The sequence below is a fragment of the Protopterus annectens genome, chromosome 3.part0 (assembly GCF_019279795.1).
Source record: "Protopterus annectens isolate FY-2018-M chromosome 3.part0, PAN1.0, whole genome shotgun sequence".
NCBI classification, from domain to species: domain Eukaryota; kingdom Metazoa; phylum Chordata; order Ceratodontiformes; family Protopteridae; genus Protopterus; species Protopterus annectens.
The window spans coordinates 482,155,398-482,175,016 of record NC_056731.1 but is presented as its reverse complement, the minus strand read 5'-3'; the positions used below and the strand labels follow the sequence as shown (position 1 = coordinate 482,175,016).

General features: G+C 42.2%; 1 protein-coding gene across 2 annotated transcripts in view; it reads left to right on the top strand.

Annotated features, from left to right (window-relative positions):
• Window positions 1-19,619, top strand: part of SSR1 (signal sequence receptor subunit 1) — a 557,116-nt gene that overhangs the window by 82,076 nt on the left and 455,421 nt on the right. For both annotated transcript variants that reach the window (XM_044064904.1, XM_044064905.1), the window contains exon 3: window positions 1,178-1,274. In XM_044064904.1, the coding sequence (XP_043920839.1) occupies window positions 1,178-1,274 (97 nt within the window). The remainder of the gene's footprint in view (window positions 1-1,177; window positions 1,275-19,619) is intronic.

Here is a 19,619-nt window from a genome sequence, read left to right as displayed (position 1 = left end):
TATTTCACTATTGTTGAATATTTAAGACCTTGCACCATGTCTAACGTACATAGCTCTCTTAATTGTTAATATTCTAATATATAACGTATAGATGTATGTGTGTATATATGTGTGTGTGTATATATATATATATATATATATATATATATATATATATATATGTGTGTGTGTATATAATATATATATATATATATATATGTGTGTGTGTGTGTATATATATATATATATATATATATATATATATATATATATATATAATGTGTGTATGTATGTATATATGTATATAATAATGTTTGTATATGTATATAAAGATATAGCTATAGTTATTTAGATTTTTTTCTTTATCTTTTGGGTAAATAAGTAAGGCTACCTACTCCCCTGTATAATAAATATACTTTTGTCCACTAACCATTAAGTGATTTGTTTTGTCTTTTGTAAGTTTTGTTCCTCTTACTATAACGTTTTGTAAACTTAGTGTAGTATTTTTGTGAGGAGCTTTTTTTTCTCCAGGCCTATGCTGAAAAGGGGCCTCATGTCCAGTCAGGCTATTATCCTGGTACATAAATGCTCATCACTTACTTTAATTTATATTTACTGCTAAATAAGTTGTTTTTACTTGAATGTTTTGCATGTTTACGTGCATCACTACCCAGTGTCTAACATGATTTCATTTTTGGGTGTGGTTACAGAAGAAAAACTAAGATAGTGAAACTAAAAGAATAAAATAGTTACTGATTTAAAGGATATATTAGAATGTGTGAGGAATCATTACAAACAAATGAATAATACATTATATGATATTTTGATTTTTTTCCCCCCAAATCAGTCACAGCTTTAAATATAAGGTGCATAACTGGAAATGACCTTGTGTTGATGTTGAAATGAAAACTACAGTAACTTTTGAAGGATTTCCAAGATGCCTGTAAGTTGTGGCAGTTATGCTGGTCTTTTTTTCAGTAAAAAGCAGCAGCTTGCCCTGTGTACATCTTCATTTGTTTGATATGTTAGCATTCCTGTAGGTGCACTGATGTAACTATGTTAACATCTCTATGCATTAAAACATAACTTGGACTGCTTTTCTGAAGTTAAGGTATTACACCCCCGTAAGATTGAAGAGAGATTGCTTCTAATTTTGTCTTCTATCACCTTTGCAAATAAGTTTTGACATATCTTATAGACTGAAGAGAAAGAAGAGGAAGAAGAAGACTTTACATCGTCTGAGTTAAAGGCTTCACCTAATGCAGATACAACTATCCTGTTCGTTAAAGGAGAAGGTATGAAAGTGTTTTGTATCCATTCCTATGCTCTAGTAGTATGTGATTTGGAAGAAACCTCTGCAACATTCCCATTGCTTTGGAACTTAGCTGTGTAAGGTACAAGCATGAAGACAGTTCCATAAAAATGTACTGTAAGTTTTTCAATTTTCTGTAAATAACCACCAAGCTATTGTCAAATTTATCTGTTAAGAGGCAGTAGGATTGATTATATGCTTTGAACTTTAGGACCACTTCGTTTCTGAAGGTTTGCCAAGTTAACAGAACATTTCCCTTTTAGGCATTCTTTAAGCATTGCAGTTCATCTCTAGTCCTCAAAAGAAATTGAAAATATTTGTGGATTATTGCTTCTGTTTCAAATGTGCCTTGTTTGCTATTGCTTTACAAAACATATTGCTGTTTATTTCCTTTAGACTATAGGCCCTGTTTAACAAATGTAGTGCCCATGTTTCCATTCAGAAAGTGTCCCTACAGCCTGATCATTCCACCTGCTGACAGACTCTGATACACTTGCTAGTTTACAGATACAAACACAAGTGCACCAAACACCCAGACTTGTCCACAGCAACATAAAATTTATTGTGAAGTGTTTTTCGTCACTGTAATACAGTGACTTCATCAGACATACTTAAAAGCAGTTAGTTCATTTTAAATAACATTTAAAATTTACCCCATGGTTCAAACCTTCCAATCAACTCACTGTGTCAATTAATTCAAACACATTGAGTAATTAAACACTGTTACAGGCAAGTTATTAAAGGTGTGTATATATGAATATTTAAGTGTATAAATTGTTAAAAGATATGTAAATAAAATAAAAACAAGTATATAAAAAAAATACATGACATTCTATATAACCTACCCATTGATGGGTGAACATGGTTCGATACTAACTAGTGAATATTAACAATGGGCATTATTTATCTAACCAAGCTCTTAAGCTTGAGTAGGCAAGAAATGTTAGAACATTCATTGAGCCCAGGGTTAAAAAATGCATTAAGGCACATCTGCCAAATTAATTCTCGTTCCTTCAATAAGAGATGTCGGACCCCTTCTAATGTCAGGATATAACTGGTCAATTATCTTTAACTTGAATCTGTGTCCCCCATTTAATAACACGTTTCGCTAAGGAATTGGTTGTTTTTCTTTTTCAATATCGTAAATGTGTTCATAAACTGTCACGGAAATGCCGATCCATCTTTCCAATATAAAACGCCGTGCATGTTGTGCACAACGCCAGGTATACCACTGATTTGGTTTTATAGTCAAATTTGGAATGAAGACTAAACTTCCGTCCTCTGATTATAAAAGTCTTTCCTACATCCATAAGTTTACAGTACCTACACGCACCACAAGTTCTCATACCAGTGTTCCTGTCAAACTTCAATACACTTTTCCTTTCCAATAAATTCTTGAAGTTTAAGACCTCTCCTGAAAATCAAGTTTGGGTAGGTACCTAAACGAGAAAGACATCATTGCTGATGAACTCCCAGTTTTTATATAAGATAGTTCTTATCTTAGAACTGTCCTTGCTGTATGCTGTTATAAAACTGCATTTATAATTTGGGCATGAATAATCAACACTCACATCAGAATTCTGAACAGCATCACATTTGGGTTATCTGCCTGCAGGTAGCCCTCAGCCAGCCTGAATACCAGAGTCTTCGGATTTCTGCGTCGGATGCTGTCGCTTCTTCCATGTCGTCAGGGGTATAAAACATGCAGCCAATGCCATTACATCGGTCTTTCTTGCTGTGCGGTGCCCGAAGCAGAAGCAGTTCGTAAGTGCTGGTTGGCAGACTCCTGAAATTTTCATTTTCAAGTTTCAGACCTGAAGTCTTCAAAAAGGTAAGTACCCTGTTGGGGATCCTTTTTTTCATGCTCTAACCAATGTCAGAAAAAATTAACAGATGTTCATAGTGTTTCACTGTTGCAGTCATGACTGTAGGGTTCTCCCCTGCCGGCAGGCAGCCCTCGGTCAGCCAGAATCCCAAAGTCTGGGTCCGGCATCGGCTGTTCAACCCTGCTCCCTGACGTCAGAGCGCAAGGAGTATAAAGCTGACAGCCGACGCCATCTTCTCCAGTCTTTCTTGCCGTGCGGTGAAAGTTTGCAAGTGCTGGTCGGTTGAATCCTGACGAATATTTCCACGTACTTCGGTCCGAAGATTTCTCTTCTCCTCTCAAAGCTAAGTACCCCGTTGAGGAAACATTTTTCTTGCTCCACTCCGATGTCAGAAAAAGTTAATAATTGTATTTCATGTGGGAAGCAAATATCTCTCAAGGATTTTCATTTTTACTGTATTCCTTGCTTGGGCCCTGACCGCGACGTAGCTAGTTGTCGGTTTTGTGCTAGATTCAATCAGCGTACAATTAAGCGAAGGTATGATTTTGCCTTTCATTACTTCGGTAGACTATTTAACTACAAAATGTCGTTGGATACGCTTCCATCTGCCGGAGTTCACAAGCGTTGCTAGGATAAAGACAGGCCTCCGAGGTCCAAATCTGATAGCGCACATGTGGAGCCAGCTACAGGTTCGGCCGTCGTCAGTGAGGCGCTTTTGCAGCCCCTGCCGTCGGCCATTTCAGAACCAATGGCCGAAACGGACTCTCATGAGGAGCCAACCAGGCCTTTAAATATCTCTGTTGCAGGACCTTCGGACAATGGTCCTTCGGATGGGTCGGAGCCGCTGCGCAGGTACCGGCTTCCGAAGGGGTTTTCAGGCCTACTCAGCTTCAGGTAAAGGCAAAGCAAAGGACAAAGGCAAAGACTCCTTCTAAACCAAAGACTTCAACACAGGCTTCTTCTGAACCAGCTCCCAAGTCACAGAAACAGTTACTCAAGATGGCGGAGGATTTACTTACAATGATTAGGGGTTCTCATCCCCCTCTAGACAAAAGGCCAAGGCAGGATGTTTATTATGATTCCTCTGATCAGGCTTCTGTTTCCTCAGTTTCTTCTTCTGATCAGGAATATTCTTTTCCTCCTTATGAGGATTCTGATGCGGAAGAATCCATTCCTTCAGCTTCTCCTCCTGAGGATTTTTCTTTTGGGGAGACTCTGCATGAAATGAGGGAACATTTTCACTGGGAGGGACAGGAGTATTCAGAATCCAAGAAAAGACTGAGGGATTCCCCAACATAGGCCCCTGGCTATTCCTCCTGTTTTGGATATTGTGGATGATGCCTTTTCGGAGGCTAATTTAACTCCTGATTCTTTTCCTCCTGCTCCTGTTAAGCCTGATAGGTACTACAGGGTTCCTGATTCCCATCAGTTTTTATTCAAGAATCCTACTGCTGACCCTGAAACCATTTCTCAGGGCCCTAAGGGTGTTAAGGCCGCTACTGCCCAAAATCCTATTCCTACTGAAAAGGATTCTCGAGCCTTGGAAAGATGGGGCAAAAAGGTGTACACTTCTGCTACTTTGTCCATTAGGGCTTTAAACTGTCAGTTTCATATGGTTAAATATCAGCAATTTCTCTTGTCTGTCTTAAAACAGAAATTTACTTCCATTTCTGCCTGTGCAGAGGATAAGGAGTTACATGACTTATTGCATGCCACTGAACAAGTTGGGAAACGTGTTTTACACTGGATTTGATGCCTTGGAGGCTTCTTGTAGGGCTGCGGCCTCAGGCACAGTCATTGGAAGACATGCATGGCTAAAGGAACAAAATTTACCTGAACAAGTAAAGGCTAAATTATTGGATGCTCCTGTTCAGCATAATGTTTTGTTTGGATCTAAAGCTGAAGAGGTGATTAAAAAGATGGAGGATAAGGCGAAATCCATGCAAACAGTTAAAGATTTCTTACAAGTACAGCCTCCTAGATTTAGCAGGAATTGGCCATCAAAAAACTGGTCTTTTCCCTCTTCAGACAGGCCTCAAAGGGGTAGATATAGACGCTCCAGAGGGAGGCCTCAAACACAAGCTGCTTATAGACCAAGGCAATGGACTGCTTCTACCCCTAGGGGAGGAGAGGACAGGCCACAGTCTCAAAGGAAACAAACTCAATGACTCCCTCTGTTGGGGTTGCAGGAACGTGTTGCCTGGAAGCCCCTCTCGGAGGAAAACTCTCTCTTTTTTACCAAAATTGGACTCAAATAACCCAGGACAAATGGGTTTTGGATGTGATTTTAAGAGGTTACAAATTCCATTTTCATACTTTGCCAAGGCCAAGCGGATGGCCAGACCTTCCAAAACATCAATGGACGGAGGCCTTAAACCAGGTGGAAGCTCTTTTGGCTATGAATGCCATAGAACTGGTACCTCTTTCAGAGATGGGAAAAGGGTTTTACTCGAGGCTCTTTCTAGTCCCAAGAAAGCAAAATTCATGGAGACCCATCTTGAACACCTTTGTAGAGATTCCAAAATTCAAGATGCTTACTCTACAGCAGTTACTTCCAATGCTGTCCAAAGATGCATGGATGGTGACTTTGGATTTAAAGGAGACATATTTACACATTCCCATCAGGCAGGATCGCAGAAAATACCTCAGGTTCAAGGCCGGATCGAGGCACTTTCAATTCTCTGCGCTGCCCTTTGGATTGTCTACTGCGCCCAGGGTCTTCACCAAATGCCTGGCTCCAGTAGTAGCTTATTGCAGACTCAAGGGAATTCAGATTTACCCTTATCTGGACGATTGTCTAATTCAGGCAGACAGCAAGGATGTCTTACTCCAGCATCTAGACTTTGTACAAAACCTCCTCAAATTCCTGGGATTCTCTGTAAACATAAAGTCAAATTTGACACCATCACAAAAGATAACTTTTCTGGGTGCTCTTCTAGACACTACAACCCAGATGGCATTTCTGACATCCGAAAAACAATTACAGCTGGTATCAACTTTCAAAGCCTTGGCAACTCTAACCCATATATCTGCAAGGAAATTCCTGCAGGCTTTGGGTTACATGGCCTCCTGCATCCTTCTCATACCATATGCAAGACTACACATGAGGAAAATACAGTGGTACCTAAAAAGTGTATGGTCTCAGCATTACCTCAGTTTGGACATACTGATTCCTGTCCTTCCTTGCCTTCAAAAGGAATTTCTTTGGTGGTCCAGGGCATGTGCTCTAAACAAAGGGAAGCCCTTCCATCTACCTCCTGCCTCTCCGATTCTAACCACGGACGCCTCGGATTATGCTTGGGGAGCCCATTTTCAGGGCAATTGTCTGCAGGGCCTTTGGACAAAGGATCAGAAGCACCTGCATATCAACTTAAAGGAAATGTTAGCCGTTCAGAAAGCTCTATTGGCCTTCAGGAATCTCATACAACCAGGACAACTACTAATACGGACGGACAACACCACAGTTATGTGGTACATAAGCAAGGGGGATCTCATTCCTACCCCTTTTGCAGACTTGCCATGGATTTATGAAACACAGCTCTAGCTTGCAATCTGGATCTTCAAGCTCATTTTCGACCAGGAAAACAAAACTTACTGGCAGACAGTTTGAGCAGAAACCTTTCGGATCCACACGAATGGATGCTGGACATCAAAATATTCAGGATGATAACAGCAGTATGGGGATGTCCTCACATAGATCTCTTTGCATCCCATCTGAATCATCAGCTACAGAATTTTTGCACCAGGACATTCCACAGAGAGGCTTGGAAAGTGGATGCCCTGTCATTCAGTTGGAGGAACCTCTCAGGATATGCCTTTCCACCTCTACCTCTTCTTCCACGAGTTTTATTGAAGATAAAACAGGACAAACCCAAGATGATTATCTTTGTTGGCTCCCAATTGGCCTCGGCAGTTTTGGTATCCAACACTAATAAACCTATGCCTGGAGCCACCTTGGATTTTACCTCAGTCTCCGAACCTTCTGTCTCAACATCAGGGTCAGGTTCTTCACTCATGTCAGAACTCTCAGCCTTGGCAGCCTGGTTAATCCAGGACATTTAATTTCTTCTTTCCTACCCAAGCAGGTTATGGATGTCATTTTAGAAGCCAGACGTCCTAGCACTAGGAAATCTTATGCGGGAAAATGGAAAAGATTTTGTTCCTGGATGCAGGCTCAGGATTCTGATCCTCTTCTTCCTAACATTACTTTAATTCTTCTTTACTTGACGGATCTCTTACATAAGGGTCTCTCTTTCTCTTCCATTAAGATTCATGCTTCTGCTATTTCTGCTCATTATAATTCAGACCCTCCCATCTTTTCCCACCAGCTCATGAAACAGTTCCTCAGAGGAGCTAAGAACTTAAGACCTCCTAGATCTCCTCCTGTTCCTGCTTGGGATCTCAGTTATGTTTTGGAAAAACTAACCTTGCCTCCTTTTGAGCCTGCCGCTTCTGCTGACATCAAGTTTTTATCTTGGAAGACAGCTATCCTGTTGGCACTAACCTCTGCCAGGAGAGTTTGAGTTACAAGCTCTTATGACGGTGGAACCATATATTATTTTTCATCAAGACAGGGTATCTTTGAGGACTAATCCGACTTTCATGCCTAAGGTGGTTTCCAAAGTGGCTTTAAATCAAACTATCCACTTGCCAACCTTTTTCCCCATTCCTTAAAATAAAGGGGAAAGGATCTTACATTCCTTGGATGTGCATAGACAGCTACGTTTTTACCTGAACAGAACCAAGGACATCAGAAAATCAGAACAATTGTTTGTTTCTTATGCGTCAAGTTCCCAAGGTAAAGCCATTTCTAAACAAACCATTTCTAAATGGATTGCTCATAGAATCAGATTTTGTTATTCACACCATGGAAAGCAAATCCCAGGGAGCATTCGGACTCATTCCACCAGAGCTGCTGCCACTTCTGCAGCCTTCCTCAGGGGAGTTCCTACCAAGGACATTTTGGAAGCTGCAACTTGGAGTTCAGTGCATACTTTCTCTAAGCACTACAATTTACCTCTCTACTCTAAGTCTAGGGCAGGCTTTGCCTCTGCGGTCTTGCAGGGCCTTTTAGCCACCCCTCCTTTATGACCACCTCCCTTTCTTACAGCTTTGGGATTCTACCCTACAGTCATGACTGCAACAGTGAAACACGATGAACATGGTACAGTTGTGTACACCTACCATAAATGTAGATGTTCAAGTGTCTTCACTGTTGCAGTCTGGGTTTCCCTCCCTCCTGTCCCCTCTTATTTTTACTTTTGTGTGGTTCCTTTTTTCACCATTCTTCTGAGGTGTATTTGCAAAGGTTTTGGGACCATTTTCATTTTGGGACTCTTGACATCTGGGGCAAGAAAAACTGGAGAAGATTACGTCGGCTGTCAGCTTTATACTCCTGGCGCTCTGACGTCAGGGAGCAGGGTTGAACAGCCGATGCCGGACCCAGACTTTGGGATTCTGGCCGACCGAGGGCTGCCTGCCGGCAGGGGAGAACCCTACAGTCATGACTGCAACAGTGAAGACACTCTAACATCTACATTTATGGTAGGTGTACACAACTGTACTTTGTCTTGCCTGTGGAAAGCAAATACCTCATAGAGATTTTCATTCTTACTGCGTCACCTGTCTAGGCCCAGACCACGACGTCCCTCGCTGTTAGTTTTGTGCCTTGTTCAACGCCTGAACTATTCATAATCAGGCTATTTTTGTAGCCAAATACTTTCGTTCTCGATCTCCGTACTCTGAAAAGGCTTCGTTAAGCCATCCGACTGTGATCTTCCGAAAAAAACGTAAGGATAAAGACGGAGGCAGACCGCATAGGTCCAAAACTGCAGACGACTCTTCCGTTAAGCTAGTAGCCAGTCCGCCGGTACTACAGAGTACAAATTCCTCTTCAAGAATCCTACAGCGGATCCAGAAACAATTTCCCAAGGAGCAAAAGGCATTAAGGCTACTACTGCCAAAACCCTACCCCTCCTGATAGGGACTCTAGAGCTTTAGACAGATTGGGTAAGAAGTATACTCTGCTACTTTGGCCATTAGGGTTTAAATTGCCAGTTTCATATGTTAAAGTATCAGCAGCATATTATGGGTCTACTTAACATAAAATGATGATGATTCCTGACTGTGCTGAACACAAAGATTTACAAGAGTTAATGCATTCTGCTGACCAAGTTGGTAAAGGTACTTTGCAATGTGGTTTTGATGCTTCAGAAGCATCTTGCAGGGCTGCTGTCACTGGGTCTGTACTTAGAAGGGATGCTTGGCTTAAGGAACAAAACTTGCCAGATCATGTTAAAGCTAAATTACTGGATGCACCCTTAAACCAATGGCACCTTTTTGGCAGCAAAGCAGAAGTCGTCCTCAAAAGGATTGAGAAAAAATCTAAATCTATGCAAACTGTTAAAGATTTCTTACAAGTACAGCCACCTATATTCAGTTGGCATTGGCCTTCAAAGAACTGGTCCTTTCCAGTCTTTCTCAGTCCAAACCCAGGAGCAGCAGACCACCAACACTTCAGTATCAGACTATGCACAGATCTAAGCAGTGGGGGGACCCCACTCCCAAAGCGGGGAGTAGTAAGTCACCCCCCTATGGAAAAATGGCATATTGACTTATCCTTAACACTTCCAAGCCTTGCTCAGCTACTTGCTTCCTTAGGAGGAAAGTTCGCCCTGCATGCAAAAAAACTGGGAACTCATTACCCAAGACAAATGGGTTTTAAACAGTTTTCTTAGGATACAGATTCCACTTCCACTCACTTCCAACCCCAAGTGGATGGCCAGACCTTCCTCCAAAACAGTGGGCAGAGGCCCAAAAACAAGTGCTCTCTCTCTCCTCAGTATTAGGGCTTTTCAGCCTGCCCCAGCAGAACAAAGGGGACAAGGTTTTTATTCAAGACTGTTCCTGGTTCCCAGAAAAGAAAACTCCTGGCGTCCTATCCTGGATCTGTCTATGCTCAACACCTTTCTGTTGGTTCCAAAATTCAAAATGCTAACTCTTCAACAGCTTCTTCCTCTGCTAGCCAAGGATACCTGGCTGGCAACACTAGACTTAGAATAAGCTTACCTACAGATACCAGTAAGGAAATCCTGCAGAAAATACCTACGTTTCAGGGCAGACTCCATGCATTATCAGTTCTCTGCACTTCCCTTTGGCATATCTACTGCGCCCAGGGTATTCATAAAGTTCCTAGCTCCAGCCATTGCATTTTGCAGGCAGAGAAATACTCAGATTTACCCATACTTGGACGATTGCCTGATTCAAGTGGAGAGTCAGTACTTACTATTACAACACCATTTGTAAAGAGAATTCTAACCTCCCTGGGGGGTGTACCATCAACGAGAGGAAATCACACCTAGTACCCTGTCAACAGATTGTATTCCTGGAAGCAAGCTTGAACACAACTTCCCAGATGGCATTCCTCACTCCAGAGAAACAAGTTTATTTGACAACCTACTTCAAGCTATTGGCCACAAAAACCCAGCTGTCTGCAAGGAAAATCCTGCAAGCCCTGGGGTTCATGGCCTCTTGCATTCTGTTAATTCCGTATGCAAGACTGCCTATGAGGAATCTTTAATGGTATCTAAAAAGTCTGTGGTGTCAATATTCTCAGGACCTGGAAACAATGATTCCTGTCATTCCTTGTCTAAGGGCAGAGTTCCTTTGGTGGCAGAGGCCTGCTACCATAACAAGGGACTCCCTTTCTCTCTACCCCCTGCCACCCAAACCCTAACAACAGACACAACAGACTATCTATGGGGGGCTCACAGGGCAAGGCAGTGCATTCAGGGCAAATGGAATCCAAAACAGATACACCTGCATATCAGTCAAAAAGAAATGTTAGCTGTACAGAATGCTCTGACAACCTTCAACAACCTCATTCTTCCAGGACAACTATTGGTAAAGACAGACAACACCACAGTTATGTGATACATAAACAAGCGGGGGAACCCATTCCTACCCACTCTGCAGACTAGCCATGTCTCTGTGGAACACAGCCTTTAGCTACCAAGTGAGCCTACAAGCTCAGTTCCTGCCAGGCAAACTAAATAAATTCACTGGCAGACGACTTAAGCAGAAGTCACATGGACCTACATGAATGGAAATTGGAACCCAAAATATTCAAGCTCTTGAACAAATTGAGGACACCAGAGGTAGACCTGTTTGCCTGCCCTCAGAACTACAAATTGAACAAATTCTGCATCAGAACTTCCCACAGTCAAGCTTGGAAAGTGGATGCCCTGTCCTTTTACCTGGGAAAGCCTTTCAGTTTATGCCTTTCCCCCTCTGCCTCTTCTCTCGAAGGTTCTACTAAAGATCAAACAGGACAAGCCAAGGACAATACTGATTGCACCAGACTGGCCACGCCAGCACTGGTACCCCCTTTTGCGCAGTCTGACAGTGCTACAACCATGGTACCTGTCTCAGATCCCTTCTCTGCTATCCCAGCAGGCAGGCCAGATTCTGCACCCTCAGCTTCAGACCCTGAGCCTTGCAGCCTGGCTAATTCCCTGAGCTCACCTCTAGCAACCCTCAGTAAGCAGGTGCTGGATGTCTTTCTTGAGGCGAGGAGGCCTAGTACTAGAAAATAAGATACTGTTCCTGGAGCCAGGCTGAGGGGATGGACACAACGGTGCCCAGCTTACCTCATATTCTAGATTATTTTACAGAAATGCTCCACAAGGCCCATCTTTCTCTTCAATTAAGATTCATGCCTCTGCCATTTCAGCAGATTATAACACTGAGCCACCCCTCTTCTCTCGTCCCCTGCTAAAACAATTTTTTAAAGGGGCCAAAAATGTAAGACCAGGAGAGCTCCCACTCCAGCCTGAGACCTTAACTTTATATTGGAAAAACTCACCCTTCCCCCCCTTTGAACTAGCTGCTACATCAGAGTTGATGTTCCTTTATTGGAAAACAGCCTTACTTCTAGCCATCACTTCAGCAAGAAGAGTGTCTGAACTGCAGGCCCTCATGGCTGCGGAACCCTTCATTATCTTCCATGCGGACAGGGTTTCCCTCAGGACTAAATCATCATTTATGCCCAAGGTGGTGTCTAGTGTGACTCTAAACCAGTCCATTAATTTGTCTACTTTTTTCCCTAATCCTCAGAATAAAGGGGAAAGGATATTGCATTCTCTGGATGTACACAGACAGCTTAGATTCTATTTGGACAGGACTAAGCCTCTCGGAAAATCTGACCAGCTACTAGTTAGCTTTGCTTCAGGGGCAGAGGGAAAGGCCATTTCAAAGCAAACCATTTCTAAATGGATAGCCCATTGCATCCATTTCTGCTACAAGCACCATGGAAAACCTACCCCACAGGGGATAAGAACACATTCAACCAGGGCTGCATCTACCTCTACCACATTTTGCAGAGGAGTCCCTACCAGGGACATCCTGGAGCTGTGTATATACTTTCACCAAGCATTACCACCTGCCTATCTTTTCTAAATCCAGAGCTGGATTTGCCACAGCAGTCTTACAGGGCCTGATTGCTGGTCCTAATGCTCTTTAACTTCTCCCATCCATCCTTCATTAGCTTTGGGAATCAACCCAAATGTGATGACTGCAACAATGAAACACGAAGAACATAGTACAGTTGTGTACACTTACCATAAATGTAGATGGTCGAGTTTATTCACTGTTGCAGTCCTGGTTACCCTCCCTCCAGCCCCCTGACTTCTTTTGACCTTTACCTTTCCTTCTTGTTTGGTCTATATTAGATCATGTATATTTGCTTTTTGCTGGGGGTGTTCCATACCATATAATTGCTTCCTATTGTGGGGGCACCTGACATCTTTGGCAAGAAAAATTGATGTAATTGCGTTGGCTGCATATTTTGTACCACTGACGACCTGATGTCATGGAAGAAGCAACAGCATCTGACGCAGAAATCCGAAGACTCTGGTATTCAGGCCGGCTGAGGGCTACATGCAGGCAGATAACCCAAATGTGATGACTGTAACAGTGAATACACTCAAAACATCTACATTTATGGTAAATGTACACAACTGTACTTTTCTACTGAAAGTAGAAAATTTTCTGCCTGCCTGCCTGCCTGCCATGGTCGTGCATTATATATCCGTTTCAGCTCAGGGCAGCAGCAGCAAAACGAAAATATCTGTCCCGCTCTGCTCAGAACGAGAATATATCCATCCTGTTCATCAAATACGAAACAGCCTTGCCAGAGTAATTCTCCCGCTTGCAGAGCATTTGAAAAACTTGAGCATCCACCCGAAAATGCATGTGAGCCCTTGAGCTCAATTCTAATAGGCTGGTAGCCCTGATGGTGCTGATGTCTTCTCGCACGTGATGACGGCTGCAAATGCGAAAGAAGTAAAACTGGAAAAAAATGGGAATGAAGGGGTGCCAGTCGGGAATTGTGGCACCCAATTTTTGGACCCCAAAACTGTAAAAAAACTAGTAATTCGGTACGGTTGGGAGGTATGGTAATTGTGCTTTCCACATAAATATATTTACAAAAAATACATCTACCACATTGTTTTGTCCCATTATTCATATTATGAATTCTTGGTGTTATAGCTTGCTCTCTGTAATATAACTGATTTTTTCAGATTCTTAGATTTTTTTTTTTGTATCCAAACATACAACCCAGTTCATGTGTGTTTTAATTCAGGCACATTTGAGAGCACTGGCCCAATGTCTTTTAATAATATTTTTAACTTTTAGTGTGTTGCGGTCATAAGTAAGCATTGCTTGACATCCTGTTTTTTTATTTTTTTTATATTCATACATTTTATTATTTCTAATGTCATTAGTATTAGTATTTATAGTCTCATTTCATACCTTTTTGTTAAAACTAGGTCTCAAAGAAGTATTTATTTCTTGTACAACATGTTCTCTTTTTTATAGCCTCTGTTGTACAAATCTCGACTCTTGTTATCCATTTGCTGATTTGCATCTGTCTAATGTGTTGAGTAAAGATACTCGAGACTTTTGATTTTTAACTATGTTCTTAAAAGAAAATGTTGGATGGTGGATGCATACTTTCTCTCTGAAAGTAGGTATATTTTTTAACTTGCTTTGTATATAATCTAGTTTGTGTTCCACCTGTAAATATCCTTAATCATTGCGTCTGATTAAAAAATCAATCTGTTCGTAACTAATCTGTTTCTTAAATCTCAAAACTTTAGTTGTTTGTAGATATGTTATAAAGTCATTTAAATCTGGTAGTGAACCTTCCCACAATAAAATGTCCTCTACGAAGCGTTTATAAAAAAAAACACATTTTTACATATTTGTTGTACTGTAAATGAACTTGTTTTCCCAACTATTCATTACCAAATTAGCATAGGTGTTGGGCCAGAGGAGTCCCCATGGCTACACCTTTTTGTTTAAAAAATTTATTTTGAAACAAGATGTTGTTGTTTAAAATTATTTCAAGGAGAGCGCATGTTAAATCTATATTCAATTATTTCAGTTTAGGTATAGATAAAATGTAGTCCTTGAGCATTTTGCTGCCCTCATCATTTTGTATTGAAGTAAAGAGGGCATCTATATCCAGTGTAACAAAGTAATGTTCTGTAACACTATTTGTAGTTTTCCAGGATGCCAATTGTTCTAAAAAATCTGTAGTGTCTTTAATTATTGTAGTGGAAATAGTTAACACTATTTTCAACTCTTTTTCCAAAAACTTTGATAATGGCTCAGTAATCCAACCCCTAGCAGAAACTATTGGTCGTAGGGGTGGGTTACTGAGTGATTTATGAATCTTTGGTATCCCATATATAATAGGGGTTATAACGTCTTTACACACCATGTAGTCAAAGTTGTTTTGTGATTAAACCATTAGCCAGTGTATTTTGTGACCTAGAATTAACATTCATAATTTGTGTTGTATTGTTAGATGATTATATGCAAGTTTCTATGTACAACATATCAAGCATTATTTTACTATAATGAGAAGCATTTAAGATAACAACCCCGCCACCCTTATCGGCTGCTTTAATTACTGTGTTCTTATTTGCCGTAAGGGAAGAAGTAGCTTGATATTTGTCATTGTGCAAGTTAGAAAAATGACTTCGTTCTTTGCATATACATTTTATAGATATCATTTTCAACTAATTTTTCAAATACATTTTACAGAATTATCTGAGAAATCTGGAAAGAGGTCTTCCTCTTCCGCTTTATTGGGGCTGACACAAAATTTGCCAAAACTGTCCTCAGATCCAACAAATCTTCTTCAGCTCTGACACCTTCTGTCTAGGTGCTGGCTGACTTCCAATTATGGAGCCAGTCTCCAGCCTTTGGGCCGATCTCCCCCCTACACTCAGATCTCAGATTCTACAAAGGTCAAAATCTCTTACCTCCTCGACTCTGTCTTCCAGGAGTCTGTCAGATGAGGATGTGGATCGGGTGATGCAGAAGCTATTGAAGACACCGGCACTGGCCAAGTTATTGTTGGATCTGACCCTGAGGGCTGTGGATTCTACCACATCCACCTCTTCTGCTCAGATGGCTCTGACATCCACATCTCCATCAGAGCTGGAGGAGTCTAGGAGCTGATGCGCTCCAGTCAGGTTGGGTCAGATCTGACAGTTGTTGGATCCCACTTTGCCTCTTGGGGCTTCAGCTCGGTTCCTACTTCAGCCTCTGGTTCATCATCTTTTGTTCCAGGGGATCCCTCAGCTTCATTGGATCCAGCCATATCCTCAGATCAAGGACAGAGGGCTTTCGAGATGATGATGAGTGCTGTCTCCAGAGACAGCTCCACAGTCATCTCTGGACATTCTACCCCCTAAAGTGTCGGTGTCTGCCTCTATACTACTGCGTCCACAGAGACGCAGAGATCCTAGGCCTCATGGCACCCCACGCTCTTCCAAAATCTCCAGAGAGTACCCCGCTGAGGAGGTCTCTTGGGGAAAGGCTATGTAAGAGGAAACATTTGGACTCCCCAGAGGAATCTGTCACTTCTGATATGGTCCTCGAAGCTGAAGGGTCCCCACGGTCACTTCCTGATGTCTCCTTTGGAGACATCCTGGATATGCTAAAGCAGAGAGGTGGCTGGAGGTCCACCAACCCTTCGGAGGAGTCCATATACCTGAAGGCTTTCAGATCTCACCCTTCCACCTCTTGGGTGTCTCCGCCTTTTAATGAACTCATGGGCCTAGTTTCTTGAAAGGCATGGGAGTCCTCAGATTTAGTGGAACCTGTTCCTAGGAGGCCAAACAAATCCCCAGATTCAGTGGAACCTGTTCCTAGGAGGCCTAACAAATGTATTGCTTCCTCCTCAGACGAGGCTTTTCTAACAAAGGGAGTCCTAGTAGATGCTATGGTTGTGGCAGCATCCACCAAGAAGGAACTGTGAGACGACCTCTTCTGTCCATTCTCCGAACAAGGAGCCTTACACTATGGACAGGTATGGAAAGTGCTTTTTCTCAGATTGCTGAACTATCTCACTCATTTTACAAGACTGCAGAGAGATCTCATGAAAGAACTACGCAATACTCTCCAAGGTTCAGTAACTGAGGGGGTTGCAGACAAAGAATTCTTTCAGCTCTGTACCTTAAATTCAGTTGTCAATCCCTCCATGAGATATATATAGATATATAGATATATATATATATATATATATATATATATATATATATATATATATATAAATATATAGATATATATAGATATATAAGTACAGATATATCTATATAGGTATAGATATGTATATACAGCAGATAAGGCTACAGGTTCTGGAATTTCCCTAAGGAGACCTTCTTGGATGTGCTTTTATGACTTTGTCATTCGACAGCTCATCTGTATTCGGGTCTAAAGTGAATGACACTCACCAGGTGTGAACATGAATGACACTGTCTGCTGTAAAGAGTCCATTTTTCCATGCCTACTAGACCTTATGCTGAAGGTCAGAGAGGTATTGGTAAAACGTGCTTACGGAAATCACAGATCTTTTCAGGACATGTGGTGAAACTTCTCCCAGAGGCAGAGGTGGAAGTAATAATGGAAGGCACCGACCATGTGGGGGGGGGGGTCCGCAGAATCAGGGCGACAGAGAATCTTTCTTTGGTAGGCACTTCCAGAGCTTCTGAATGGAGGCCCATCTGTCCGGTTCTGGAGGTAGTTTGGGGGGGTCGCCTATTTTTGTAACCAAAAGCTTTTCAAAAAGTAACAAAAGACAAATGGGTACAAAGTGTCCTATCCAGAGGTTACACCAGGAGTCTGCAACCTGTGGCTCTAGAGCCGCATGCGCCTCTTCACCCTTCTGCAGTGGCTCCCTGTAGCTTTGAAAAGTAATGGCCACTCAGCCGCGTGCAAACAAACACACGCACACAGAGTGATCGAGTGACTGATTCTAAGTTTATAAGAGGAATATTTAAAAACTTGCTAGAATAACATGGTATCAAGCCAACTTCAGCATCAAAGACAAAGAATAAAACAGTTTTAAAGACAAGAAAACGAGTACAGCATTCTCCAGGACAGACTTCCATGCCCAAGAAACAGATGCTGAAAATGGCCAAAGATCTAATTACTTTGATCTGGGGCTCCCATCCCCCTCCTGATAAGAGGCCTAGGCAAGACACTGAATATGATTCCTCTGATCAGGTTTCCATTTCCTCTGACTCCTCTTCAGAACAGGGATACTCTGTTCCTCCCTATGAGGATTCTGATGCTGAAGAATCTATTCCTTCAGCTTCTCCTCCTGAGGATTTTTCATTTGGGGAAACCTTGCATACCATGATGGAGCATTTCCACTGGGAGAGCCAAGATTATTCAGATTCTAAGAAAACGCTCAGACTTTTTACTGCCTCAGCACAGACCTCTTGCTATCCCTCCTGTTCTAGATATTGTAGATTGTCTTTTCAGAGTCCAAGTCCGGCCTGTCTTCCAAGACACTACCTCCTGCACCTGTTAAGCCAGACAGACACTACAGGGTTCTAGATTCTCATAAATTTCTATATAAAAACCCTGCTGCTGACCCAGAAACTATTCCACAGGGTCCCAAAGGGGTCAAAGCTGCTACTGCAAAAAACCCTGTCCCCTCCGATAGAGATTCTAGGGCACTGGATATATGGGGGGGGGGGGTTTACACTTCTGCTACCTTGGCTGTAAGGGCTTTAAATTGTCAGTTTCATATGCTTAAATATCAGCAATATTTAATGTCTTTGTTAAAACAGAAAATGTTGACAAATTCTGAATGTGCTGAGAACAAGGAATTGCAGGATTTATTGCATGCAGCTGAGCAAGTGGGGAAACCCACTTTGCAATGTGGTTATGATTCACTGGAGGTCTCTTGCAGGGCTGCAGTAACAGGCTCTGTCATTAGAAGGCATGCTTGGTTAAAAGAACAGACTCTGCCTGATCATGTTAAAGCAAAATTATTAGATGCTCCATTACAGCATGATACTTTGTTTGGTGTTAAGGCAGAAGAGGTGTTGAAGAAAATGGAGGGTAAAGCTAAATCTCTGCAGACAGTGAAGGATTTCTTAAGGTACAGCCACCCAGATTTAGTAGGAACTGGCCTTCTAAGAATTGGTCCTTTCCCGTGTCAGACCACAAAGAGGCAAATACAAAAGCCCTAGAGGCAGACAACAGCCCCAGGGCTCATACAGGCCCAAACAGTGGGGGGTTTCTACCTCCAAAAGTGGAGAAGACAAATCACAGCCATATAGGAAACAGTCCCAATGACTTCTCTCTGCCAGTGCCAAGCATTTATCTTTTGGCAGCACCCTTAGGGGGAAAGCTAGCACTTTTTTTTTTCCACAAAATTGGCACATGATTACCCAGGACAAATGGGTCTTGTATAGTCTCTCAGGGCTACAGGTTCCACTTTGGGCTACATGGCCTCCTGCATTCTGCTAATTCCATATGCAAGACTGCATATGAGGAAACTACAGTGGTACCTAAAAAGTGCTTGGACTCAACATTGCCACAGCCTGGAATCATTAATTTCCCTCATTCCTTGCCTACAACAGGAGTTTCGATGGTGGGCACAGGCCTGTCACCACAACAAGGGACAGCCATTCACTTTACCCACAGCCAGGCAAACACTAACAGATGCATCAGATTATGCCTGGAGAGCCCACATTGCAGGAAAATGTATTCAGGGCACATGGCCCCCAAGCCAAAGGCATCTACACATCAATCAAAAAGAGATGCTAGCTGCACAGAATGCCCTGACAGCCTTCAAGGACCTACCTCATCCAGGATGGCTGCTGATAGACGGACAACACCACAGTCATGTGGTACATAAACAAGCGGGGGGCACACATTCCTACCCCCTCTGCAGACAAGCCATGATTTTGTGGAACACAGCATTGACTTACCAAGTACACCTGCAAGCACAATTCCTGCCAGGAAAAACAAATGCTCTGGCAGACGAACTAAGCAGAAACCTTATGGACCCTCACGAGTGGAAACTAGATCCCCAAATCTTCAGCATAACAGGGAAATGGGGGCGCCCAGACATAGATCTTTTTTGCCTCCCCTCACAACTGCCAACTTCAGAGATTCTGTACAAGGACTTA